At 42.6% G+C, this 27299-nt stretch overlaps 1 protein-coding gene across 2 annotated transcripts in view; it reads left to right on the top strand.

Annotated features, from left to right (window-relative positions):
* The window catches only part of OTUD7A (OTU deubiquitinase 7A), a 372245-nt gene that overhangs the window by 313066 nt on the left and 31880 nt on the right, over positions 1-27299 (top strand). For both annotated transcript variants that reach the window (XM_060617887.3, XM_060617886.3), the window contains 3 exons: positions 10865-10966; positions 14509-14636; positions 15454-15566. In XM_060617887.3, coding sequence (XP_060473870.3) covers positions 10865-10966; positions 14509-14636; positions 15454-15566 — 343 coding nt within the window. The remainder of the gene's footprint in view (positions 1-10864; positions 10967-14508; positions 14637-15453; positions 15567-27299) is intronic.

Here is a 27299-nt window from a genome sequence, read left to right as displayed (position 1 = left end):
AGTCATTTTCTTTGGTCTTTCGGACATGATAACCTGTAAGGCCACCTTGGCTCCTCCTCTTTTCTTATATTCCTAATGTGATTCCTTTTCCCTCAGACTTATTAAACTTTTTTCTTTAAAGCGTCTTTCTACCAATACTACAAATTAAACAGTGAATATAGGCAAAAAGTTTAACTTGATTCAAGGGTGTAATTTGCATTTCTGGGGACCTCTAGTAGGGTTTCTCAAGCTCTCTGTACTGACAGACCATTTTTTAAGCTTTCAATTCATTCTGAACCAATACTTTTATAAATTCAATGAAAGTATAGCAGCAAGGCCCATTGCTGTACAAGCTTCTAAACAGCTCCTCTAATTTCTGGTCCTTGCCTCATTGTGCCTCAGAAGACCTCACGGGGCAGCCCTGGGTAGTCTGAGTGCAAAGAGTCTCCCTTAGACTTCTCCATAAATGCAAAAGCAACTCTTTGCTTACCCTCAAAAGGACCTTGGTATGTGAAGGTACTTTTTAATCCAAAAGGGTGTGGTTCACTTATTCACTCATTAGATTATGCATAAATACATTCCTTACTTTAACCCAGGTTTTTGGACCTGTTTTGAGAAAAACACATATATGGTACTTTCTATATGCCAAGCCCTGTTTTAAGTGCTTCCCAAATAGTAAATAACATATTGTTCATAAAAATTCTACTCTTTTTCAGAAGAGGAGACTGAGACATTAGTCAAAATAACTTCTCCAGGTCACCCTTCTAAAAAATAGTGAAACTGAGATTTGAACTCAGAAAATCTAGTTCCGGGTCCCTGTGCTTAACCACTCTGCTGGCTACCTCTCTGAGCCCTTGACTATCTCATACTCTGGCCTCAGATCTACAGGAGTAGGATTTCCAAAGCCTGCTTTTTGGGTGAATAATTCATTATGTCCCCATTGTCAACATGAAGCAATTGGTCATTATCGCACAGAGCTCTGAATTGAAAAGTATGAGTGGTCTTCTGTTTCCTTTGTGGAAAGACTGATGATTGATTAGCATGTCTGCCTTGAAAAGGATGATGATTTATTAATGCTGTCCTCATGGATGCAAAAGGGGATCGACCTGAGACACATCAGAGAAATCACCTGTAAGCTTCAGGGCTCTGTGTCTCTGAAAAATACAAAAATTATAACCAAACTGTAAAAATTCCAACTCATCTATTGAAGAGAAAAATTTAGTAAAACTAGTCACTGCACCAGTTAGATTCCCCCCAAGTGTGTTTAACTGAATTCAACCACTTTTTAAAAACTAAATCAAGACAAATGAGTTAATTTATATAGATATTGTCTTTGGCACCAGAATAGAGTTTCTCCATTTACAAGTGTAAAACCAAAACAAACTCACATGGCATTCTTTTTGTTTTAAACATTTTCAAATCTGCAGGAAAGCTGAAAGATTAGTACCTATTTACTTTGTGGCCAGAGTCACCAGTTTTCAGTTAGGTCATGTTTGCTTCAGCTTTTTTTTTCATTCTATTTTTACTGTGAAAGTGTTGAAAAGTGCCAAGGGAAGCACACCTACCACACAGAACCTGGCCTCTAACTTTTTTTCTGAACCTTTTGAATGTGTATTGTAAGTATCTGAAAATTCTCCTGTGAAGCCAGAACACTGTCACTCCTTAGAAAAATAAACATTTATTTAGTATGCTATCTAACATAGAGTCTGTATTCACATTTTCCCAATTAGCCCCAAAATCTCATTTCTAATTTTTTTTCATTCCAAGACCCAACCAAAATTCCTACGTTGCTTTTGGTTATATCTCTTTTGCCTCTTTTAAAGAATACGCCCCTATCTTTTCTTTTGTTTTTCAGATAGTGATTTTTTTCAAGGGTACCAGCCTATTATTTCATAACCCATTCTTGAATGACCCAATGGGACTTATTCCCCACCACATCTCCCCAGGGGCCATATGACCCTGGCTTACTCTCCCAGTTCCTGGAAGAGTCATTGGAACAAAGAGAGGTCAGAGCAGTGGACTGTCTGATCTGTGTGCTCTATGGGAAAAGAAAGGGAATGGTCCTTCTCTGCCTGAACACTGGCAATCCCAACAAGTGGCATTGTGGGCAGAGACAGAAGCAGAAGGGAATGGAACAAAGGGAGAGAGGGAGGAAGGAATATGAGAAAGAAGGAAATAGCATGGTTTTGATTGTGGGAACCAGAGGCAGAGGAATAAGCCTCGTGCACAACACACATTTTTCAACCTTTAATGTATCTTTTTTATGTTCTATAATGCAAAGGTCACCAAAGTCATGTAGTGGTACTGCTGGGGAAGGAGGAATGAGAATGAAAACTGGGGAGACACATCAAGGGAACTTCAACTTAATCTTTAATTTTTTCTTTTACATCAAAAGGCAAGAGCTGAAGTAAATATGACAGAGGGTTCAAGGGTTCACAGGGGCCTGGTTCTGCATGATGGGTGTACTTCCCTCGGCACTCTTCAAAATTTTAATAGTAAAAATGGAATGAGGTGTGCCTGGGTGGCTCAGTCGGTTAAGCATCAGGCTCTCAGTTTCGTCTCAGGTCTCATGGTTTGTGGGTTTGAGCCCTGCATGGGGCTCCACGTTGACGGCTCAGAGCCTGCTTGGGATTCTCTCTCTGCCCCTCCTCAGCTCTCATGCACATGCTCTCTCTCCCAAAATAAGTAAACTTAAAAAAAAATGGAATGAGAAAATCAAGCAAGACATAGCAAGAGCAAGAGCCAGAAAAGGAGAATGAGCAACCCTTGTTTCTCTAAGGAAGCATAGTAGAAAGACTAGGTCTATGACTTCAGAGTAACAAATTTGAGCTTCAGCTCCACTACTTATTTGAAGAATATATTTTTTGAAATCATACCAGCTCACAGAAGTTAAAACTGTCTTGCCAACAAACTCAACCGTGTCCAAGTAAATTAGATCAGCTTTGTTCATGATCTGATTTTGCCCTGGAAGAGCAATGGCCCCTTTAAGATTCAGTGCACCCTGGCATGTTCATTGACTCCCTGAGCCTGTTTCCTTGTCTGTAAAATGGGAATGTGCACCCTCCCATGCAGAGCTGAGTGATTTATTGTCAGCCCTGCAGTGAGTAGGAGACACTAACCGAAACCAGCAGGACCTTCAGCCAAGAATCCATCACTATCCCACAGAACAGGAAGTCTGAGGACAGGAAGCTCATGGTAAGGCTGGCAGCTCCTCAGTGTCAGCAAGGACCCAGATTTCTGCTCTTCTATCCTCAGCAGGTCAGTGCTGCCTCCATTCAGGATACAACATGGCTGTAGATGCATCTGGCAACATATCCTCACACAACAGCATTCAGGGAAGGGATGGAGAGGCCCTGTCTATGTTCCTTCTGAAGGATGAACAACACTTTCCTAGTAGCTGCCCCAGCAGATTTCTTTTCCATCTTCTAGGCTGAGTGACAGTATGTGGCCACACCAACACGGTCCCTGGCAAGGATCATGGAATTGCATGTATTGTCTTGTTCCTAGCAACATTTGTTCCACAGAACAGGGAAGGAATCTTGTCTTCCCTAAAAAACACCAGACATAGCAGCGTTCTATGAGCAAGAATGGAAGGGAATACTATTAGATGAGCATACCATGGAGTCTGCCCAGTAATGCAGATCACCTGCCTCATTAGCATATCACCTCCCTGTCCTTCCTCTGTTTCTCTGCTAACACCCCTGTACCCACTGGCTCTTGAGAGGAGCCTCTGTCAGCCTCAAACAAATTCAGAGGATGAATGGGGCCATCCCACTTTAATATTAAATGTGTTGGGTTTTCAGGTGACAGCTGCTCTGTTAATGCTGTGCGAGAATCTTGTAATTTTCTTCCGTTCTGTGGCAACCCAGTTTTAATGTCTCCCAGCCTGGATGTTTTAAAAGGCTTTGAAAAAGTCAGGTGAGGGGCGCCTGGGTGGCGCAGTCGGTTAAGCGGCCGACTTCAGCCAGGTCACGATCTCGCGGTCCGTGGGTTCGAGCCCCGCGTCAGGCTCTGGGCTGATGGCTCGGAGCCTGGAGCCTGTTTCCGATTCTGTGTCTCCCTCTCTCTCTGCCCCTCCCCCGTTCATGCTCTGTCTCTCTCTGTCCCAAAAATAAATAAAAAATGTTAAAAAAAAAAAAAAAAAAAAAAAAAAAAAAGAAAAAGTCAGGTGAGACAAGTTGCTATTTCATAGCCTGGAAAAAAAAGAAGTTACCAACTGATGGCATGTTATTTCTAATTGTGTCTCTGACTGGTTATCCAGTGGCACTGTCAGTTAAGACCCTTAATTGCATTTCTCATTTAGCTTTAATAAGATGATTTGCAAGTGGTGAGAATACACCAATTTGTTAACATAAGCATTAGCATCATCAATAATAGAGGCTTGTCCATTTAATTTTGTAGTGTTAATTTCAGTACATGTTTTCATTTAGAATTAAGGGTACAATTATTTTATATGAATAAAACCACTTACCGTTAAAATCCAGTTACTGAATCTTAACCAAGAAGCACTGTAGAGGAGATAGGTATCCAGTTTAAACACATTATTGACACGGTTTATTATATTAAACTTTGTTAATGTGGTAATCTGTTAAGCAATAACTCTCCCAACTCTGGACTAAATGTACTTTTGAGAGCCTTAACGCCCAGCATTACTTGTAACTCTTGCCCTTCATATTTCGTTATTGATGACTGAAAGCAGTAACACCCTTTATTAAAATTAATTCTCAGTAATGACAGAAGGCTTGTTGGAATGTAAATAGTGTGATGCCCCCCAGCGCTTCCAATCCTATTAGTATTATTCCCTTTCTTAAAAAAAATAATCAAATGTTTTCACAACTTCTTGGAAATATCTATTAGAAACATTCTCACTTGATGGAAATTCCACAGAGTTGAAGGCCCAAGAGGTGGCTTTTATATTCTGTTCCCCAAATAAAAAATAATATGTCACAAATACCATATGGTAGCCTGATATAGTCAAAATGCTAAAAGGAAAAAATCTACAACCAAGAATACTGTATGTGGCAAGATTACCATTCGTATTTAAAGGAGACATAGTTTCCCAGACACACAAACACCATATTATTTCACTTATATGTGGAATCTGAAAACAAAACAAACAAAAACAAAATGAACAGACTTAAATACAGAGAACAAGCTGGTAGTTGCCAGAGGAGAGGGGGGAGGGGGATGGATAAAATAGGTAAAGGGGATTAAGGGGTACACACTTCCAGTTATAAATCATGGAGATGAAAAATACAGCATAAGCAATATAGTCCATAATATTGTAATAACGTTGCATAGTGAGAGATGGTGACTACATTTACTGGGGTGAGTATTGACTAATGTTTAGAATTGTCAAATCACTGTGTTATACACCTGAAACTAATATAGCATTGTATGTCAACTATGGTTCATTAGAAAACAAAGATACATCAACAGTAATTTCCCATAACATTAGAAATATAAGATAAGGGGCATCTGGGGGGTCAGTGAGTTGAGTATCCGACTCTTGACTTCAGCCCAGGTTATGATCCCAGGGTCGTGGGATCAAGCCCTTCTTCAGGTTCCTGAGTGTGGAGCCTTGTTAGGATTCTCTGTCTCTCTGTCTCTCTCTCTTTCAAAAATAAAATAAAAACATTAAAAAAAATTAAGTCACCATAAATGTGTGGGTCTGTTCTGGTCTGTATATTTTGTCACATTGATCTAGTTGTCTCTCTTATATGCACACTGTCTTGATTACTATGGCATTATAATCAGCTGTCAAATCAGGAACTGTAAGCCCTCCAACTTTGTTCTGCTTCAAGATTATTTTGGCTGTTCTAGGTTTTTTTTTTTTTTATCCATGTAAATTTAGAATCAAGTTGTCAACTTCTAAAAAGTAGCTTCTGGAGTTTTGCATGGGGTTTTGTTAAATCTATAGATCAACTTGGAGAGAATGCAGAATCATTAAGGAGTTCAGTTTATGTGCACAATTACGCTCTCCACTTATTTAAATCTTTACATTTTCTCAGGAATGTATTATATTTTTATAATTTTCAGTCTAGATATAACATTTTTCATGATAGTTATGTCTAAGTATTACATTTTTTATTTCATTTTCTAAATCATATATTGCTACTTAATAGAAATATAAATGATACCTGTAGATAACCTTGCTTCCTGAGATCTTGCTAAATATAAGTTCCCTTATTAGGCTTAGGAGTGTTTTGGTAGATTACTAAGTATATTCTATATAAACAATTATGTAATCTACTGATAAGTGCAGTTCCATTCATTTCTTTTCTATCGTAACGTCTTACCTTATTTCACAGGTTCAGACCATCATCAATATTGAGTACTGTTCCCCATCTGAGGTTGAAATCATCCAATATCTTACTATTAAGTATCATGTTAGCTGCAGGCTTTTCATAGGTGACCTATACCAGATTGAGGAAGTTACCTTACATTCCTGGCAATTTCAGTGTTGAAGGATAGTTTTGCTGGGTATAGAACTCTAGATTGGAAGTTATTTTCTTTTGGCACTTTGATGTTCTCATTCCACTCTGTGTAGGCTTATATCACTATTCCTCTAGGTATGTAATAGTTCTCTTTTTCCTCTGCTTTTAAGAGTTTCTCTCTAATTTTCTAATTTTCACTGTATGCCATTTACTTTGTATTTATTCTTTTTGGAATTTACAGACCCTCTAAAAATTGTGTCTTTAATCAATTTTAGAGAATTCTTGATGATTATCTATTCAAATATTGCTTCTGCCTCATTTTTTCTATTTTCTTGAACATACTAATTATAGTGACTTAAAGTCTCTGTCAGATAACTTCAAAATGTGGATAATCTGTTTGCCTTTTTCTGTTACCCCATTTTTCCCTTTTGGTTTTCAGTCAGTTACTCTTGGGGTTTATTGTTTGGTTGGTTTTTGTTTTTTTGTTTTTGTTTGGATTTGGCATACCTAATAATTTTTTGCTTGCCTTATAGACCTTGTGAATATAAAATTTCAGAGACTCCAAATGATGTTGTCCTCCTGTAGAAAGGGCTCACCCTTAACCTTCTGTGGCTGATTACCTTACTCTGGTCACAGAACGATGAGTTGAGGCCGGGTTTCAGTCCTGGTAAGGCTCAGGCTACGTTGTGTTCATTCCTGTTCTTCTAATATTTTCAACCTATCCTATTGTATTTTGTGGGACCTTCCTCCCCTGATGGATAGTAAACTTTGTATTTTATGAGGCCTATGTTTTTTGTCAATAACTGTGAGATGTCCAAAGTTTTACTTGAAAGCTAATAAATTAGCCTTCCATGGCTTCATGGATGCTGGCAGAAACCCTGAGACTTCTCAGTCACAGGAGAAAGATTCTGTTATATTTGAGGCATGTGCAACATCTGGGATATCCCACAGGAGCATTTTTCTTCATGTGGAAACCTACAAGGTGGTCCTAAGAAGTAAAACATGATCAATGTACTTCCCTCCCCTACACATTCTGCAGTCTGATATGTTCTTTCCCCACATGCTAGAGTTGTTGCTTCTCCCCTCTATCACAAGATTGGCATATGCCATCACAATGCCTGTAACTTACCTATTTCTTTTTCAATCTCTTCCTAATCACAACTGTACCTCTCATCCACAAAGGTTAGCCATAAGAAGGACAAAGTATTTTTATAAAACTGAATCATAACTAAGTATGAATCCCCTAGGTTCCCTTTTGGCTAAACTGCCACCCAGAGGGTGTGCCAGACAGACCAGCCTAGGGTTTCCACTACAGAAAAGAAAGAAGCAACATAGCTATAAATGGCCAGGGAGGAATTGAATTTTCAAAACAGGTCTATATAACTCCTATACTGTTCATCTTGCTCATTACCTAGAAAGCAGTTGAAAGGGTAGTCCCCTTGGGGGACAGCCACATTCAGTGAACAAACTGCCTTATTAAGGTACTTCTATTGACTGAATGTTTTTGTCCCCCCTAAATCCCTATGTTGGAACCCTGATCCCTAGTGTGATGGTATTTGGCAGTAAGGCCTTTGAAAGGTAATTAAGTTTAGATAAGGCCATGAGGATGGGGCCCCCGTGATGGGATTAGTGTCCTTACAAAAGGAGGAAGAGATCAGAGCTCATTGTCCACCATGAGAGGATACAGCACGAAGTCTGCCACCTGAAAACCTGGAAGAGGGTTCTCATCAGGAACCACATCAGCCAGCACTTCAGTCTGGGACTTTCAGCCTCTACAACTGTGAGAAATAAGTGTCTGTTTTTTAAGCTACCCAGTCTGTGGTATTTTGTTATAGCAGCCCAAGATGACTACTTTTCTTGATTTTCTCATTGATTTCTAATCTATTTTTATTATGACCAGAGCACATACTATGAATGATTTCAAATCCTTTGAAATTTGTTGACACTTTTTTATAGCCCAATATGTGGTCAATATTGGAAAATATTCCATGTGACTTGAAAAAAAAAATGTAATTATTTTGCAGTCTGTGGGTGAAGTGTTATATATATGTCAAGTTATATATATGTCAAATTCTTGAATTCTATTTAATCTCTACTGAAGTTTTTGTTTGTTGAGTCTATCATTTATCAAGAGAATTTGGTTAAAAACCTCCAGTTTTGAATTTGGGGTTTGTTTATTTCTCTCTTGAGTCTATCAATTTTTGCTTTATATATATTTTAGACTAAGTCTTAGGTATATACACATTAAGTGTTGTTATATTTTCCATTTGACTTTATTGTGCCATCTTTATGAAATATCCATTTATCCTGTGCCTTAATAATGTCACCTACATCTGATATCAATAGGACTTCACTAGCTTTATTTTTGCTTTTTTTTTTTGATTTTTCAAAGTTTTTTTAATTTATTTATTTTGAGAGATGGAGTGAGAGCTTGAGGGGGAAGGGGTAGAGAGAGAAGGAGAGAGAGAATCCCAAGCAGGCTCCATGATGTCAGGGCAAAGCCTGATGTGGGACGCAATCTTATGAACCACGAGAGCATGACCTTGAGCCGAAATCAAGAGTCAGACACTTAACCAGCTGAGCCACCCAAGAGCCCCTTTGCCTAGTTTTTGAATGTTGTATCTTTCTCTACCTAGTTACTGTTACATTTCTGTGTCATTATGTTTATGGTGTCTTTTGTCAGCAGCATATACTTGTTTTTTTAAACAAGGTTGACAGTATCTTTTAATTGGAGTATTTAGCTCACTCACATTTAATATAAATACAGATATATTTTGGTTCAAATCCATTATCTTGCTGTTTATTATGTTGTGTTTTATTGTGTCTCCTTTTTCTTCTCTTTAATATTCTTTTGAATTATTTAAGAATATTTATTATTCTGGTTTCCCCACTACTTGCTTGTCAGTTATACATTCTTTTATTATTCTTGTAGTGGTTACCCTATAGTTTCCAAAGCCCACTGTCAAGCTATTAGAATTACTTTAAGTTGGCCCTTTTACCACTTCCTGGTGGTCAATGTAAGGGTCTTAGGATTTATGTCATTTATTACACATTTCTGTATTTTGTGTTATTGCTGTCATGTGCTTTAATTCTACATATACTTTAATCCTCAAAAAGGCATTTATGATATTGCTTTAAACAGCTAATATTTATTTACATTTATCAACATACATGCCTTTTAAAGCCCATTTATTCCTTCTTTGCACCCTGCAGTATTCTCTACTGAATCCCTTTAGTATTCTTTACTGCAGGTCGGATGGGTTCTCCTTTTCTGTTCATCTGATGTCTGGAGTTGTAGATTGGTAATAACTGCCAGAATAGGGTAGAAGCACAGGTTCTCTACTCTGCCTCTGTTGACACCTGTGAAGGCATGGGCTTCTTGTACTGCTGGGAGGGAGCAGAGGAACTTCATTGCCACCAGAGAAGTGTGAAAGGCCAAGTTCTCCATATGTTCTCAGTTGGTGGGGGGTGGAGTCCATATTATCACCCAGCAGGGCTGAGTTGCTGGCAATGCTTTCAACATTCTCTGACACCATCTGGCACTGGGGGAACGGGTGGTGAGTAGCTCATTATGTCTCTTAAGGTTGGAAGTTTCATCTCCCCTCTTGCCCTTTGCTGGCAGAGACGATGATGAGGTATAGTTTCTTCTGTGGCACTTGACTGAAATAGAGCAGTTACTGTCTGTATTCCTAAGCTGCCTCTTTCCTTGAATACTGTCTAGAGAGAGTGTGATTCCTTTGCCCCCACTGGTATCTCCAGGTTGCCAACTTCTCCAGTACCTGGTCTGGGATTTGGGGGCAAAAAGAAACTCCAGAGAGCCTACCACCATGTTGCTTCTCAGATCCCAAGTTTCCCGGTCAGTCTGCCCCTTCCTCCACTTTTAAGTCTTCCTGTGTTATTTTACACATGATGTCCATGATTTTTAGTTGTACTTAAGATAAAGAATAGGAGAAAGTATGTCTACTCCATCTTCCTGGAAGCAGAAGTCTCTGGATGTGTTAATGAGATTTAACAGGAATATACCTAAGTAGCTATAATGGTTTGGATGTGTTAAATTAAATGTAAACCATACTTTTGGAGGTATGTATGCATCAAAAAAGGATGGTATATGAGAAAAAAATAACTTTCAGAAAGGGAAATTGTGTTCAAGGAAATTACACACAGAGAAAGTGTGTGTGTGTGTGTGTGTGTGTGTGTGTGTGTGTGTGTAAAATGTTCCCAAATTCAAGGAGAAAAGGCTTTGCCCTTGAGTGTCTTAATCCTCTTGCTAATTGATGGGAGGATTTGACCGTTTCTTATCTTAAAGAGAAAATAACCATAATGTTCTACTTTCCCACTGAAGTTTTCTAGAACCCTCTCAAAAATCATCTGCTGATATCTATGCTTACTTAGCAAACATTCAAATGGTCTATTCTGGGATTCTCTTCTAAAGTGAGCTTCTGTTTCAGGTCGCCTGAACTGGTGGTCCACCGTGTGCACGAGCTGTAAACGGCTTCTTCCTTTGGCCACTACAGGAGATGGGAACTGCCTTTTACACGCCGCCTCTCTGGGTAAGCTCTACAACAGAGACAGAGGGTGGCAGCACCCCAGGCCTGCTCTGCTCATTGTTAAAGGACAGACCTATGCTAAGTAGAGCCATGCACATCACTCAGCTGGAAGAGTCCCCAAGGGATGGAGGCCACAATTCAGCCCTTCTTGTCAAGTAGTTGGCAGGCTTGGTGAGAACACAGAGCACACATGAGAAAAGACCTATATATAAAAATATAAAAGAAAGAGGCCTAATCATGAGCTGCAGTGATGGGGATTAGACATCATGACCTAGAGCAATAAGAGGACTTCCTGGAGGAGGCAGGATTTTACTGAGACTTGAAGGACTTGAAATAATACAAAAAAGGACACTTCAGGTAGGGAGACTGCATGGAAAAGCATGAAGGCAGGAATTAACAGGATGTTTGGAAGCAGGTCTGAGCTTGGTTGGGCTTGAGCAGGAAGTTTGGGGAGCAGTACATTAGGTTGGGTAGGTACAGAGCCACCACACTGACAGCAGTCCATGCACGTGGACTGACAAAAAGACGTAGATATCATTTGGGGAAATCATAGGGGAATCTATGTAATTGGAATATAAAGCAGAGAGGTCAGCAACCTTCAGCAGAGTTGTGTGCTTCCTGGTTGCAAAAAGCCATCCCAGCAGGTGCACAGGCATGAGTGGCACTATTTGAATAACTGAGGGCCCATGGTAGACTTTCTGGAAGCTCAAGCACCCCTTCTAGACCCAGCCTTATACACATAAAGCCAGATCAGTTTTAACAGACAGGGCTGGATTTGTGCCAGGGACCCAGGCATCAAGAGCTGGCTGTCCTCCTCAGTCCTATAATGAAGGATCTCTCCATAGATGGGACTTTCAAATGAGAATATTCTTAGTTGGCATATTGGAATATTCCTTGTTGGTCAAACTCCCCTCCCCAGGTAAATACAGTTGATGCTATGACCCAGAGTAAGGGCTGGACCCCAAACCTCTCTTTGACCCTGTGGTGAGGCCTTTCCAGCAACAAGTGGACAGAAGTGAGATGCCTAAAACCCACAGAGGGAAATGCATTGGGTCTGCAAAGGGGCCTGAGAGCCTCCGAGGAGAATGGAGCCCCAGAGCAAGGGGCCACATTCCACAGGCTTGGCCAGGGGTGATGGGGGACACAAAGGCTCCCACCTACCTGCTTCCTTTCCATTCCAGAGAGAACACATTTCTGTTTGTTGGCATTATAAAAGTATTCCACATTCGTCACAGTAAGAAAATAAAAATCAACAATTCTACCACCCAGAAAGGGCCACTTTTAATGTTTTGGTGTATTTTGTCTCTTCTTCCAGTGAAATTATGATCTCACAGTGTTCACAGTTTGGAATCCAGCATTTTTCCCTTAAAATCATATTGTGAATTTCTTATGTTTTGGTAGTTGTGTCATATTTCATCACAATGTATTAACTATTCCCCTGCTGTGGAACACATTTCTTCCCTTTGTTGTGTGTAAAATCTGGAAAGAACGCAAAAGAAATCTCTTATCTTTGTCAAACAACTGCCTCATTACAAAGGAAATGCCTTTGGCCCTCAGAAACTGAAGTGTGCAGAGGCACTGCTCCTCTCAGCACTGCAGGTAGGCAAAGACACAAATCAGGTCACATGCCACTGTGGTCTGGTCTAAGGGCAGACGTTTTCTCAGTGAGCACAGTGGGCCTACTGTCTGCCTAGGAAGAGAAAGCCTCCCATGGCCAGCCTTGTTCCAGCTGCTGAAGAGGCTGGGCCATGACTGAGTCCGGGGCTCATGGCCAATTGGTTCTTTTCTCCTGGCACCTTGTTTTCCTTTTGTACTCCAATTGCTAAACCCCACAGGGAGGGACAGCACTGCCCAAAGCAGCCACACAACACTGACCAGCAGTGCTTGTTAAACCTGCAGACCAGGCCTGACACTGACCTAGGGTTGGGGGGCACACACAGAAATGACAGTAATCCTAAAGCCAGACTCGTAAGCAAACATCCATGGGGCAGAGAGACCCTCTTTGCAAGAGAGACCTGAACAAGGAGCCGTGGAGTTCAGCTGAGACTGGACTTGCCCTACCTGAGAGAGTCCTGAGAGGCGACTACAGGCAGGTCTGAGGGATAAGATCAGCTTGGCCTGTTTATAACAGAAGCATTAATGGCCACTGCCCTCTGTCTATGTTGTAGAAAAAGACAAAAGCCTCTCTTGATGGAAAGCCCATAGCAGCCCCTGGTTATTGCATACCTTTGCACTAAAGGATGCATGGCCAGATTGAGCCTTTAAAGATTAGGTCAGTGCAGGTCACTCCTCTTATGAAAGCTCTCCAGGGGCCCTCAGCTCACTTAAAAGTCCACCTTTTCACTCTTCACCTTGTCTGCTTGATTCTCCCCCCAGCCACCTTTCCCTCTTGCCGTTTCTCAAGTATTCCACGTGGGTGCCCCTTGGGGCTGGTGCCTGGCCTGTCCCTCTGCCTGGAATGGCAACCCAGTTCCCTCCTATACCCACTCGAGTCTATGCTCTGATGTCTCCATTCACACCATGACCAATGCCAACCAGCATCCCGTTGGCCTGCTTCATCTCCCCTTATGGTGCCGCTGCCCCTGAGGTGGTTTGTTATGTGCTAATTCAATGGCTGCTCCACCTTCCCCCAGTGTGTGCTCTGTGAGATTTTAGGAACTTAGTCTGTCCTGATTGCTGCTGTGGGTATTGCCAATGACCAGAATGGTGTCTCATCCCTTTCATGAAATGAGTTCAGAATTAATTAAGTAGAATTAATGCCATTTAATTAAATGGATGGATATGGATGCATGGATGGATAGATGGATGGATGGATAGATTCCCCCACTCTTTCCCCACAGCAAGAGCCGCACCTCTCATTACTATTTGTTTCATTTGTTGAGTCTCTTGACCACATCTGACCTGCCCCAAGAATGTACTCAGAAATGGTTGGTTTTCCTTATAATCCCTCAACACCCAGCAAAGGCCAGGGAAGGGGTGAAGGAGAAAGACCTTCTACCTCAAAAGCAGGTACTTTCTCTTAGGTCCAGATGTTTGCAGTGATGTCCACTGATGCTCTGCTTCTCAGGAGGCTGAGATGCCTTAGGGCAGAGACATCAGATGTGGCAGACCCTAGATGAAACCAGGGTCTGATTGCCATCCTGGCTCGAGACCCCATGTGAGGACACATCACCAGTTTATCCACAGAGACTATCTCTCACTCAAACACAAGAGCTGGATGGTGAACATGAGGTCCCTCAAAACAAACCTGTGAAATTCAAAGTGTCTTGCCAAGGGTCCCAGAAAGAGGCAGCATTTGGTTTCACCCACTGTTGTTTCTCTGAGAAGGGGACATCCTCTCTCATTTACCAACCTGCTTCAAGGGGAAACCCGAGGGGAATTGCTAGCTAATCGGGGGGAATTGATGGCTAACTAATGAGTTATCTTTGTGTGCAGATGCAGGAGGCCACGTCTGGTAAGTTGTGGCAGTCTGAGTTACCTACTGACTTGTCCCCCTCCTCACATCCTGTCTCTCTCCTCTGCTCCTCATGGGCCTCCTACTGCAGGAATGTGGGGGTTTCACGACCGGGACCTGGTTTTGCGGAAAGCTCTCTACACCATGATGAGGACAGGGGCTGAAAGGGAAGCCCTAAAGCGAAGGTGGAGGTGGCAGCAGACACAGCAAAACAAGGAGGTTGGTACCTGCTGGGATGTCCAGAGCCTGGGACCCACACCAAGCACAGCCATGGGCCATGGTGGAGTCCAGAGCTGTGCCCCAAGGCCATGTCTGTCTTGTGAGGTCAGGCAGCAATGGCTTCTGGGAGTAGTAAAGCCTTCCCCATTTAAACCCACTGAAGAGGTGCCCATTACAAAAGCTCAGACCCTGGCACACACACAGTGACAACATGTCCACTCTCACCTCCTGTCCTTGCATAGTTATGAAAACCAACCACCTTCACTCTCAAAAGGTGTCCTGGCTTGGATGATGAATTATGCGGTCACCTATGTCTGGTCACTACTGGTGGTGGCTTGAAGGCCAGGTGTAGCCACAGGGCGGTCCTGGCACAGTCTACAGCCCCAGCTCTTGTACTTTATCCAGAGAGAATCCCAGTCCTCCTGATGATGAGGGACATTAGCACTTTGCTGTCCTAGAAGAAGAATCTGCCTGCTCTCTGATTGAACTTGGCCCATCATCCCTTTAAACTTTTTAATGGTCAACCCCAAGCCTGGTGTGTGTGCAGATTGTGTTTTGTCATTCTTACCCCCTGGGAATGACCCTTGTTTCTGGGTGGACCCCCAACAGCATTGAAATTGGAGACTGGGCATTCTGAAGAAATATTGTCGATAGCATATGGGGACAGTCAGTGGCCACTAGCAGGTGGTGCCCAGCCTGGGTGTTGGTTGGGCTTGGACTGAACCAGGGGTCCAGCAGGGCTGCCAGGCTCACCTGGAGTGGGGGGCGGGTGAGGAGGCTGGCCCACCACCTCCTGAGCCGGCTTCCATTGTGCCAGTCAGGGCTGGTGTACACCGAGGAGGAATGGGAGCGGGAGTGGACTGAGCTACTGAAATTGGCATCCAGCGAGCCACGCACGCACTTCAGCAAGAACGGTGGCACAGGCGGGGGGTAAGTGCTGCCCCTTCCCCTCCCCAATGGTCGCCTTGAGCTCCTGGCCACCCAGCATGGGAAGTGGCTTGAGGGAGCACGTGGTAAACCCAGGCTGGGGGAAACACAAAGACTCCTGCCTTCAGACACTACATTCTCCTCAAGGACTCAGGGCACAGTTGTGAGGCCTGGCTGGACCCCTGCCAGATATTTGGGGGAAAGTTTACACAGCCTTGCATGCATTTTGCAGGTAGAGGCATGAAGGTCACCAGTGTTTTCCCTTCCTCATTGCAGGCAGTCCTGGAGAGAGGACTCCCTGCTCAGCCAGCCTTTGTAGGAGGCATGTGACTTGGGAGATCCTGAACCACTGCTGTTGTACTCACCAGGCTCAGAAGCCTCAAGCAGTTGGGTTTGGATTTTTTCCACCTAAGTATCTATTTAATTCCTGACTTCAAGAAGTCACACTGAGGGGAGCCTGGGTGGCTCAGTTGGTTGAGCATCTGACTTCAGTTCAGGTCGTGATCTCATGGTTTGTAAACTCAAGCCCTACATCAGGCTGGCTGCTGCAGCGCAGAGCCCACTTCAGATGCTATCTCTCTCTCTCTCTCTCTCTCTCTCTCTCAAAAATAAATAAACACTAAAAATAAATAAATAAATAAATAAATAAATAAATCACACTGAGAGCAAGAGGTCATTAAGTGAGTCCAGCATCCCCCAATGAGCTCCATAGATGTTATGCACATTACTGGCAAAAAGATTTTGGCTTTGTGCACGTGTAGGGAGTAACTTGTTCCTAAAGACACAGCTTAAACATCCAATATGAGAATGAAGAGTGTGGCCAAACAAAACAGTCACCAAACCTGTGGCCATAGCATTTCAAAGGAGGTATGTGCTTTGGTTCACACCTACTGAAGTTGAGGGCCAAGCTGTCACCCTAGAAAAAGTCTCAGCCAAACAAGTAAGCCTGAGCATTTGGGGTGCCTGGGTGGCTCTGTCGGTTAAGCATCTGACTCTTGATTTTAGCTCAGGTCATGATTCCAGGGTCATGGTATCAAGCCCTGTGTCAGGTTCCACACTGAGCATGGAGCCTGCTTAAGATTTTCTCTTTCTCTCCCTCTATCTCCACTGCTCACACATCACATACTCTCTTTGAAAAAAAAAAAAGAAAGAAAGAAAGAAAGCCTGAGTGTTGACACTGAGGAGACCCAAGAAAGGATCAGACGCCAGTAGACAGCCCGTTCTGGGAGTATGTCCTGGCCCCACATCTTGGCCTCTGGGCCCTCAGCCACCAGCAAGCAGGGCCTGGGGCTTCCCAGGCCTGGCACTATATTGGGGACCCTCAAAGATAAGCCCTTCAGTACAGAAACCCATAAACACAATTCCCACGGGGTTGTTTTTTCACTTTGTTTTAATAATGTGACATGTCAGTCCCAAAAGTCTGTCTTATTTAGGACATTTAAGGACACAAAATTCTAAACACTCAATTCATTCCTGAAAATTCCACACTCTGCTTTTCCATGCCTCCTGAGCCATGCCTGAGATGTGCCTAAAGAATTCCTTGGCATCCCTTTCATTGTTGCCTCTCTGGCACCTGCCACAGATGCAGGTGGATTGACTCTACCCCAGTGTGTCTTCTGGGATGGGCGGGTACAATAATAATAGGTGACCATCACCATATCCTGTGTCCCCAGAGTCCCCCCCCCATCCAGGAGGCACTTGGGACATGGTCACACAGCTGATCAGGTATATCTTAGCTCTTAAGGTCTCAGCTTCTCCTGCTCCCTGGGAACCAAGAGGACCCAGAGCTGAGTTATGGGCTGAAAGAGTGGTGTATCTAGTGTTCGTTTCTGTCTCCTTCCCATGGGACTCAGGTTTGCCAACTCAGTCAGGGCAAGACCACAGCAGAGGGGCCTCCTTGGTGTTGGGCCACAGCTCTGTTCTTCTCTTAAACTTTGAGGGAATGGGAAAGAGACAGAAGGCATTGGACTAGCTACCCACTCTCCCCAGCTCACAAAAAGAGGGCTCTGGGGTGGCTGATACCTGCCAACCCAACTGTAGCTCTCATGCATTTCCAAATTCCACCCCCCCACACACACACACACCCAGGACCCCTTCACCATAAATTTGGCCTCAGTTGTAAAGATAAAAATGTGTCTAGGCAGTGAGTGTTAGATGAAAGATGTTATTCCCCCCAAAAGAGATCCCTTGTTTTTTTTTTTAACCCCCTCCACTGTAACTTGGACCAGCAGGTTTGGGGAGCCAATAAACATCACACAAGCTACCAGCGTCCTCTTCCATCAGGGGCACAGAGGTACTAGGCAGGGGTGGACAATACCTGATGCAGGTGGGAACTCTGACACCTGCCAGGCCTTCAGGAGCATCTCCTCTTTGCTGGCCATTTGCACAGACCACAATAAGGAAATGCTCTTCAGGATGGTGTCCAAGCCCTCATGGCTGGTTTCTCCTGAGTTTTTAATGGTTCCAGGAGCTCAAATATTACTCCCATGGCCCCTCCCATGCCAGAGCTCAGAGTTTTCTGGCCTGACGTCTGCAACCAACAGGGCCATGTTTGGGCTTGGGATGGTCACGTGTATCCCACAGCAACAGGTGAATCTCAGAAGGAGGCAAGGAACTGCTAGAAATGAAGCTTTTTGGGTTCTGACATGTTACTTTGGTAAACGTGTGTGAGCTCTGCGTGAGACACCAGCTTTTAGTCTCTCTCACCTGGTCTTTTCACCTTTCCCTTCCTTCTGGACCACTCTCATATGGTCAAGCTAACAAGAATACCAGTATGTTGTCTCCCTCCAGGAGAGGCTCCCCTGCCATGGAGCTCCCACCTCCCCTTGGGGTTCAGAAGTTCAAAAGAGACTGTTTTTTAGTGAGTTGTCAGTATCTGCATTTTGCCTCAATCTTCCCTGGGCAAAGGGAAGAGGTTTGCCTCCTCACATTGAGCTAAGAGATGTGGGGCATCTCTGGGGCTTGAGGGCCTTAGAGACTAGTACCCACTGTCTTCCCCAAGGCTCTGAAGGCTGAGGCTGGCCAGCTCCCAAGTCCTCACAGCCATGGAGATTATGCAGTGCTAAGAGCTATGCATGCATGCTTTCCGAGCACCAGGAGTGAACCCTGGGATGAGGCCTAAGCTGGGCTGTCTTCAGGAGGACTCTGCCTACAATGAGGGTAAATCCAAGAGGCCGGGCCAGAAGGCTGATCACAAGACATCAGATTAGGGTGCCACCACCTCTGTCCAGGGAACTAAGGACAGAGACAGTGAGCTGTGGGGAGGTCCCAAGACCCACAAAAGCACCTCCATAAAAACAGGGTCAGCATTTGGGCCTCCACCAAGTCCAGTCGGCACCCAAAAGAAGAGTCAAGAAGGACTTTCAGCCTCTCCTCTCTGGCCTGTGGCAACCACACAGGGGGTCACAGATGGCAGCCAGAGAATGAGGAGGCAGTGATGTGAGAAACAGCAAAATGGCCTGGGCCTGGCAGCCCCCAGGAGAAGCAACCAGACAAGCCACACAAATTTTCCAGGTTTAATTTGGGGATAGGAGAGAGCTAAGCAAGAGAGAATAAGTTTGCAGGTGTGACAAAGACTAAAATGGCCCTCTTTGTGTTCCCTCCTATACCTGGCTCATTAGGAAACCTGGTTCCCAGGGATGAGGGACAAGTGTAGCAACAGCAGCAGCACGAGCCTTTCCCTCTCTCCTGCTCCCTGCCCAGCTTCTGGCCTCCTAGTACTGGCACAGATGGGGGTCAGCTTCTCCCTGGCATGGACACTGGCCTGATATCATTTTTAAATCCCTTACTTCGCCCAGAACATGGGGAGTTTATGTATCTGAAGTGGTTGGAAGGGACTGAAGGGCAGACTCAAGAATGAGCTTGGCCCTCTTTCTTTCTTCTTCCTGCACGATTCATAGCGGCTGGCCCCCAGGCTCACTGGCAGAACCTGGCAAGAGACCCTGGAGGCAAAGATGTATGTCCACTGCTTGCCCAAGGAGAAGGGTGTAGACCAGGTTGGTGTTCAGGCAGGGAAAGCTACCAGCTAGATAGCCACCATGGATAGGGTGCTTAGGGCTGATGCCCCAGAGTACATGATCACAGAGCAGGGCACCCTTGAAGACCCCAGGAAGGCAATGTGGGTATGGGCTTCCTGTTGAACTTCAGATGCACAAGAAAGACAGATGATGGCATCCACAGACATATACTTGCAAGCATAGTAAAGAGCCAAGACCCAGGCAGAGCCAGGTGCTTCTGAGCAGGGCACACTTAAAGCCACAGAATGAATTCCCTCTGATGCTTGCAAATCAAAATGTATCCATTTCTCCATGGCCAAAATAATAGAAATCAGATGTCCTGTGCTACTGCTGCTGCTCCAGAGACCCTCTAAGATACCACCCGTGAAATGCAACCCTCCCAAAGGGCTGCTGCTGGGGTTTTTATAGCCCTGTCTAACCATCACCATTGTTGCCATCCTGGGTGCTTGAACCCTCATGAGGGGCACGGGGAGTGGGATGCTCCCCAGAAGGAAGACAGGGAGGTAACAAGGAAATAACTCTTCCCTAAATCTGGCTGCCCATCACCTTCTTGCACCTGCAGCCCCACACCATACTCCAATAAAAGAGGTGTGTGCGGTCAGAAGAACCCAGTTACTTGTTCTGAAAGTGATGAAAATCTCTGACAGCTATTAGTGAAGGTCTCTGGGTACTTCATCTAGTTTCAGGACAACTGCATAAGGAGAGCAAATAAAAGAGCTTGGTGGACCGTGACCAGAGACCCAAACTTAAATGCACTGGGTTATAGTCCCAAGCTGGGCATGTGAATTTGGACATGTCTCATAAACTCTTTGAGCCTCCATCTGTTCATCTGTAAAATCCACTTGGTAGTAACTTCCCTGCCAGTTGTATCAGTTTTTGATGGTTGCATAGCAAGCCACCCCCAAACTCAGAACAGCCACTCTAACAGTGGCTTAGAACAGCATCCAGTCAGATTTCCTCATATTCTGGGGGTCCCTGGAATTGCCTGGTGCCACTCGAGGGGCAGAAGTCATCTGGCAATTAGTATGGGCGGGGCTAGATAGTCCAAGACAGTCTTATTCACTGCTCTGAGGCTGAAAACTAGCTCTCCCTGGGCCTCTGTCCACATGGATTTTTATCTTTGAGGAGGTCCAAGACTGCCCAATACAGTCTAAGGGCAAGGAAGAGAGGGCAGCCCCTGATTTGCTGGCGCTTCTCAAGCTTCTGATTGCATCACTGTACTAATGTCCCATTGGCCAAAGCAAGTCACATGGTCAAGCCAGCCTCAAGGCAGAGAGATAGACTCCACCCGTGAAGGGAAGAGGGGCAAAGTCACATTGCAAAGGGACAAGTACAAAGGAATGTACACAGGAAGGATCTGTAGCCACTAAAGCAATCTGCTACATACTCAGATGTTCTTGGTATGGAGTGACAAAATCACAGATTCAAAGGTGTTTGGAAAGGGATATTTTTACAATAGTAAAAATAATGTTTATTAAGACATCGTCACACTTATTCTGTAAATTGGCATACCTGCTGCCTATATGGTATGTTGTAAGGGCCCTTCCTAGATATCTGAAATGTGTTCCCTCTCCCTGACTTTCCACTGGCTCATCTCAATGTCTGATATTCCACACTTAGAAATTCAATTCTTTTAGTCTTAAGGGCTTTGAGGCTTTAAGGAGTCTCTCTGATTATGGAGCAAATCCCTCCTGTTAGTTTATACATCAAGGTCACTACATTTTATACTCTGTGGCCTGACCTCCAGAGCCTAGTACTGCAGGAAAGGAACACACACACACACACACACACACACACACACAAACAAAAACAGCTTATTGGATTGTTCTGGGCATAGCTGAGGAAGAAAGGAAGGAAGGAAGGAATGTGTGCTGAGCACCTACCTGCCTTACACACATTATCCTCATTTTATAAATTAGGAAACTTGGAGCACCTAGGTGACTCACTTGGTTAAGCATCTGACTTCAGCTCAGGTCATGCTCTCATGGCTCATTAGTTCAAGCCCCACAGCAGGCTCTGTGCTGACAGCTTGGAACCTGGAGCCTGTTTCGGAATTGGTGTATCCCTCTCTCTCTGCCTCTCCCCTACTAGAACGCAGTCTCTCTCTCTCTCTCAAAAATAAATAAACATTTAAAAATAAGAAAAAATAGGAAACTAATGCTTGGAGAGATTAATTGACTTGTCTCCAGTTAGTTACTGGTGAAGCTAGAATATAGACCCAGGTATGTCTGAGTCACAGCCCTGGGATTTTCTAGAGCATATACTGGGACAAGCCTCAGTACCTTCTTAAGAGTGCACTGCAGATAGACCTTCTGAGTCCTGGCATATCTGAATCTGTGTTTATTCTACCTCACTCTTGGTGGATAGGTTGGCTAGGTATAAAATTCTAACTTTAAATTCAGGAGATGAATGATATCATCAAAGAAAAAGTCAGACAGAAAGAAATGAGCTTTCTGGCATTCAGCTCAGGTTGGCTAATTTGAGATGAGAAACAATTACATGAAATCCAAAGACTAAATATATTCAACTTCTTCATCTTTATAAGCTCTGAAGAAGATTTATTCATTAGCCTAACATTTATTAATTGCCTTCCATTTGCCATGCATTTTTATGAATATAGTCTCATTCTGCCATCACAGTAAACTTGTGAGATAAAAATTATAATTTTCACCCAACGTATGAGGAAACTTGGATTCAGGATGGAAAATGATTTGTCCAGGGCATTGAATGATAAAGCCATAGTTCAAACTCAGATCTTCTGCCTCCCAGGTCCCCTGCTTTTTTTTTCCTGTCCCTTCGCTCAGAAGCCTGTCTCCATTATTATGGAGAATTAGATTTTTTCTACCTTCAGAAACTTTAGTTCTGTGGGCAATGGAATAATATCTCTTTGTTTTCTAGTCCAATTACAGGATGTGTTTCAAGCAATCACCATTTGAATCCCAGCCCTTACTAACAATAGACTAAACCTGCACCATCAGTTGTCTGCTCTGTGAATGTACAAAAAGGCATTTTCCAATTCAGGCTCTCTGAGTCTCTCCTTACTCATCTGTCAAATGTTTAAAACCTTTGTAAATATTAGGTCAATAATGAATTAATGAGAGGAATTATCTTAAATGCGTTTACAATTAGTTATTACCAAGCAATTTTCAACACAACCCCTACATTTTGTGTAGGGCAGGGAATAACCTGGGAGGCAGGGAATAAACCGGATCCTCTCAGTTTTAAGAATATAATGTGAATCCCATCAGGGAAATGGAAAAACCCACTACATGTGTTAGAAGGTCAAAAAGAAAATGTACTGACAATACCAAGTGCTGGTGAAAATGCAGAACAAATACAATTCTCATACATTGTTGGTGGCAATATAAAATGGTACAACCACTCTCAAATGTAGTTTGACAGGTTCTTACAAATTTAAACATGCACTTGCCATATGACCCAGCCATTCCGTTCCAAGTATTTACCCTAGAGCAGTGTTTCTCAGCCAAGAGTAATTCTCCCCCTGTGACATTTGGCCAAGATCTAGAGATAATTTTAGTTGTCACAACTGTAGGGTGGGCTAGGTACTGCTAGAATCTAATGGGTAGAAGCCAAGGATACTGCTAAGCATTCTAAAATGCACAGGACAGCCACCCAAAAGAAAGAATTATCTGGTACAGACTTTTCAGTAGTGCCAAGGTTGAGAAAATCTGCCCCAGAAAAATCAAAACATGTTCACACAAAGATCTTTACATCAGCTCTATTCAAAATTCATAAAAAACTGGAAACTCAAATGTCCTTTAATAAATGAATTGGGCTACATTCTTATTATGGGATACTACTCATCAATAAAAAGAAACAAACTGATACACACAAAAACTTTCATGAAACTCACAGACATTCTGCTGAATGAAAAGTCAAATCTCAAAAAGTTATGTGCTGTATGTATGATTTCATTTATATGACATTATCCAAAAAATTAAAACTATCAGGATGGGGAACAGATCAGTGGTTCGTATACTTACATATAGATGTTCAATTTTCCAATATCATTTGTTGAAAAGACTATCCTTTCATCATTAAAACCCTTTAACATTTGTCAAAAAATAATTGGTGTTATTTTTGTATGTATTTCTTTTCTGGATTCTCTATTATTTTCCACTGGAATTTGTGTCGATCTTTTGACAATATCACCCTCTTAATCGGTGTTACTTTGTAATAAGCCTTGAAACTGATTAGCATCATTCCTCCAACTTTCTTCTTTTTTAGTATTTTTAGTTTGGGGGAGGGGTTGTTTTGTTTTGTTTTGTTTTGCTTTCCCATATAAATTTGTAGAATCCACTTATCTGTATCTGAAAAATATCCCAATGACATTTTTATTAGTATTGCATTAAATCTATACCTGAATTTGGGAAGATTGAAATCTTTACAATGTTGAGTCTTCTAACACATCTTTTTTCATGTGTCCGAGGGATACAGTATGTCTCTCCATTTATTTAGATATTTTTAAAAAAATGTGCATTCATTTTGAGAGAGAAAGAGAGCATGTACACATGCAGAGCTGGAGCATAGAGAGAAAGAGAGAGAATCCCAAGCAGGCTCCATGCTGACAGCGCAGAGCTCGCTCACAAACAGGGCTCTAACTCACAAACCGTGAGATAATGACCTGACCCAAGGTCAAGAGTCAGACGCCTTAACCGACTGAGATACCCAGGCACCCCTAGATCTTTCTTGCTTTGTTCAATCAGTGTTTTATAGTTTTTAGCATGTAGGTCCTATACATGTTTTATTCAGTTTATACCTGAGCAGTTCATTTGGAGTTACTATAAATGATATTGTGTGTGTGTGTGTGTGTGTGTGTGTGTGTGAGTGTGTGTGTGTGTGTGTGTGTGTGTGTGTGTTTTAATTTAGGTTTGCAATAGCACATTGCTAGTTATAGAATTGTGGTTGATTTTTGTGTTGGCTTTGTATTCTGTGACATTACTACACTCATTTATTACATCTATGAGACTTTTTTTGTAGATTCCTTCAGATTTTCTCCACAGAAATTCATATCATCTGTGAGCAGGGATAGTTTTCTTTCTTCCTTTCTAGCCCTTATGCCTTTATTTTTCTTGACTTATTGCACTACTTAGAACTTCTAGTACCATGCTGAATATGCATAGTAAGAGAGGACATCCTTTCCTGGTTACCAATGTTAGTCAGAAATCTTTATTAATATGATGATAAAGGTTTTGTAGGTATCTTTTATCAGGCTGAGGAAATTTACTTCTACTCCTTTTGTTGCAAGTTTCTATAATTAATTAATGTTGAATTTTATCAAAAGAATTTTCTACATAAGTTAATATGATCATGTGGGAGTTTTTCTTCTTTAATTTACAGCTTCCATTTTATCATATTTACCCTGTACACCATGTGTTTGTTGTTGTTGTTCCTCTGTTCTTCCTGGTCTTTTTTTCAGTGTTTTTAAAGTCTTGATTTAACTATTGTGATTTTGACTATGTTTCTTTATATGTTTCGTAAATGATTTTAAATTGCAATACACATTCCTTAAGCAATCTTTTTTGGAATTGATATTTTACGTCCAGTGAAAATTACTTCAAGTGACATTCAGAACCCTTACTACCATATAGGCCCCTCATCCTCTCCCTTTATGTTATAATTTTATTATATGTTACATCTACTACATACCTTGAATAGCCCATAAGCCAATATTATAATTTTATGTGAATCTTCAAATATATATTAAAGAACTCAAGAATAAAGGAATTGTCTAGTATATTGTGCAGATCATGAGCATTTCTGTTGCCCTTGCTTCATTTTTGACATTCCAGCTTTTCTTCTGGTATCATTTTCTTTCTATCTGAAAATGTTCCCTAAATTCTTTTAGAAAGATTTGCTGCTTATGAATTCTCTAACTTTTCCTTCATTTGAGAATGTCTTTATTCTACCTTCATACCTGGAGGATATTTTTATTGAGTACAGAATTCTAGTTTAACATTCTTTTCTTACATCACTTCAGAAATTTTACTCCCCCTCCATCTCTCTTCCATGGTTCATGGTGAGAAATTTGCAGTCATTCAAATAATTGTTTCTCTGTTGAATGTATCACCTTTTTCTGGCTGCTTTCAACAAGTTTTTCTCCATCTTTAGATTATAACATTTTATTTTGATGTGTCTGGCTTTCTAGAGATTTGTCCTCTTTAGTTCTCTGAGCTTTTTGAATCTATAGATTTGTATTTTTGCCCAACTTAGTAAGCTTTCCATTACTATTTCTTTAATTTAGTGGGTGGAGTACTGTACTCTTTCTCTTCTTCTGGGACTCTGGTAATATAAATGTTAGACATTTGGCATTGTCTGACAGGTCACTGAGGGTCTCAGTTTTTCAATCTTCTCATCTTCAGACTGAATCATTTCTATTGATCTGCCTTCAAATTTACGGACTCTTTTTCCTTCATCTCCATCTGGTATTGACTCCATTCTGTGAATTTCTTTATTCTACTTATTGTATTTGGGGGCTCTAAACTTTCCATTTGGTTTTCCTGATATCATACCATATTGGTTCATACCATAGGGTTCAACCTGCCTTCCCTGGGGTATGGTTACCATGTCAGTTAAGTTTTCAAAGCCTTCGTTGTCCTATTCGGCTGCATTACTCAGTCTGTGACCTGGGTATGATCTATTCAGTCAGTCCTCAGAGCCTTTGGAATTCTGATTAGGACCTAACCTATACATGCTCAACTTGGGGTTGGGGGGGGAGGGGAGTCCAGGAGTTAATAGATAACCTCACAAGGTTGTTTTCTCAAGTTTTCCCTTTCCATAATTTTCCAGGTACTTTTTGGTTGCCTGGGACTCCCTTTTCTGTCCTCCAGCCAGAATTCTAGGGCCTTAGTTACAGCACTCTGCCATATAATTCTGAGACTGCACCTGTATCCTGGGTCAGATGGCCAGAGGACAGAGAGGGGGGAAATGCTACACAAAATGAGGGAGGGAGGACACCTGGGTGGCTTAGTCAGTTAAGCATCCAACTTCAGCTTGGGTCATGATTTCATGGTTCTTCAGTTCAAGCCCCACATCAAGCTCTTCTGATGCCAGCCCACTTCCGATCCTCTGTCCCCCCACCCCTCTCTCCCTCTGTCCCTCCCCTGCCCATACCCTCTCTCTCTCTCTCTCAAAAATAAACATTTTTTTAAAATTATTTTAAAAATTAAAAAAATTTAAATTAAAAAAAAGGGATCCCCCTGCCCAACCTCTTGGCATCACAGATTCACTGATCATTGAGGAAGTTTCCTCTCTCTTAGATTTTTGGCTCTCAGAGTCATCTTTTGTGGCCTCAGCTACTGCCTGCAGGAAACTTCTGAGAGTTGGAGCATGAGAGAAAGAGGAGAAGAAAAATGGGTGTTTCTATGCTCTACTTGAGCTTTAGTAGTTCCTACTCTCACTCCCAAACTAGAGGACACCTTCTTCCCCCTCACCAGTGTCCACTCATGGGTTTCAGCTGTGTTGCATTCACATCTGGGAACACTAGAGGGTAAAAAAAAAATGTAAATTTAGTGTTCTTCCCCAATCCACTTGCTACTATATACTTTCCACAAACTTCCGGTAACTCCTCTGTGCATTCTCTCCAGGTGGGAGGATTGTGTTCAGGAGGAGAGAAGGGGTGGAGTATTCTTACTTCATCTGCACAGGCAGCAAGAATCAGACATGAGGTACAGACTGGAGTTTGGATGTGGCAAAGGAG

The sequence above is a fragment of the Panthera onca genome, chromosome B3 (genome assembly GCF_046562875.1).
Source record: "Panthera onca isolate mPanOnc1 chromosome B3, mPanOnc1 haplotype 2, whole genome shotgun sequence".
Taxonomy (NCBI): domain Eukaryota; kingdom Metazoa; phylum Chordata; class Mammalia; order Carnivora; family Felidae; genus Panthera; species Panthera onca.
Note: the sequence above shows the minus strand (reverse complement) of the source record. Positions and strands in the feature narration are given on the sequence as shown.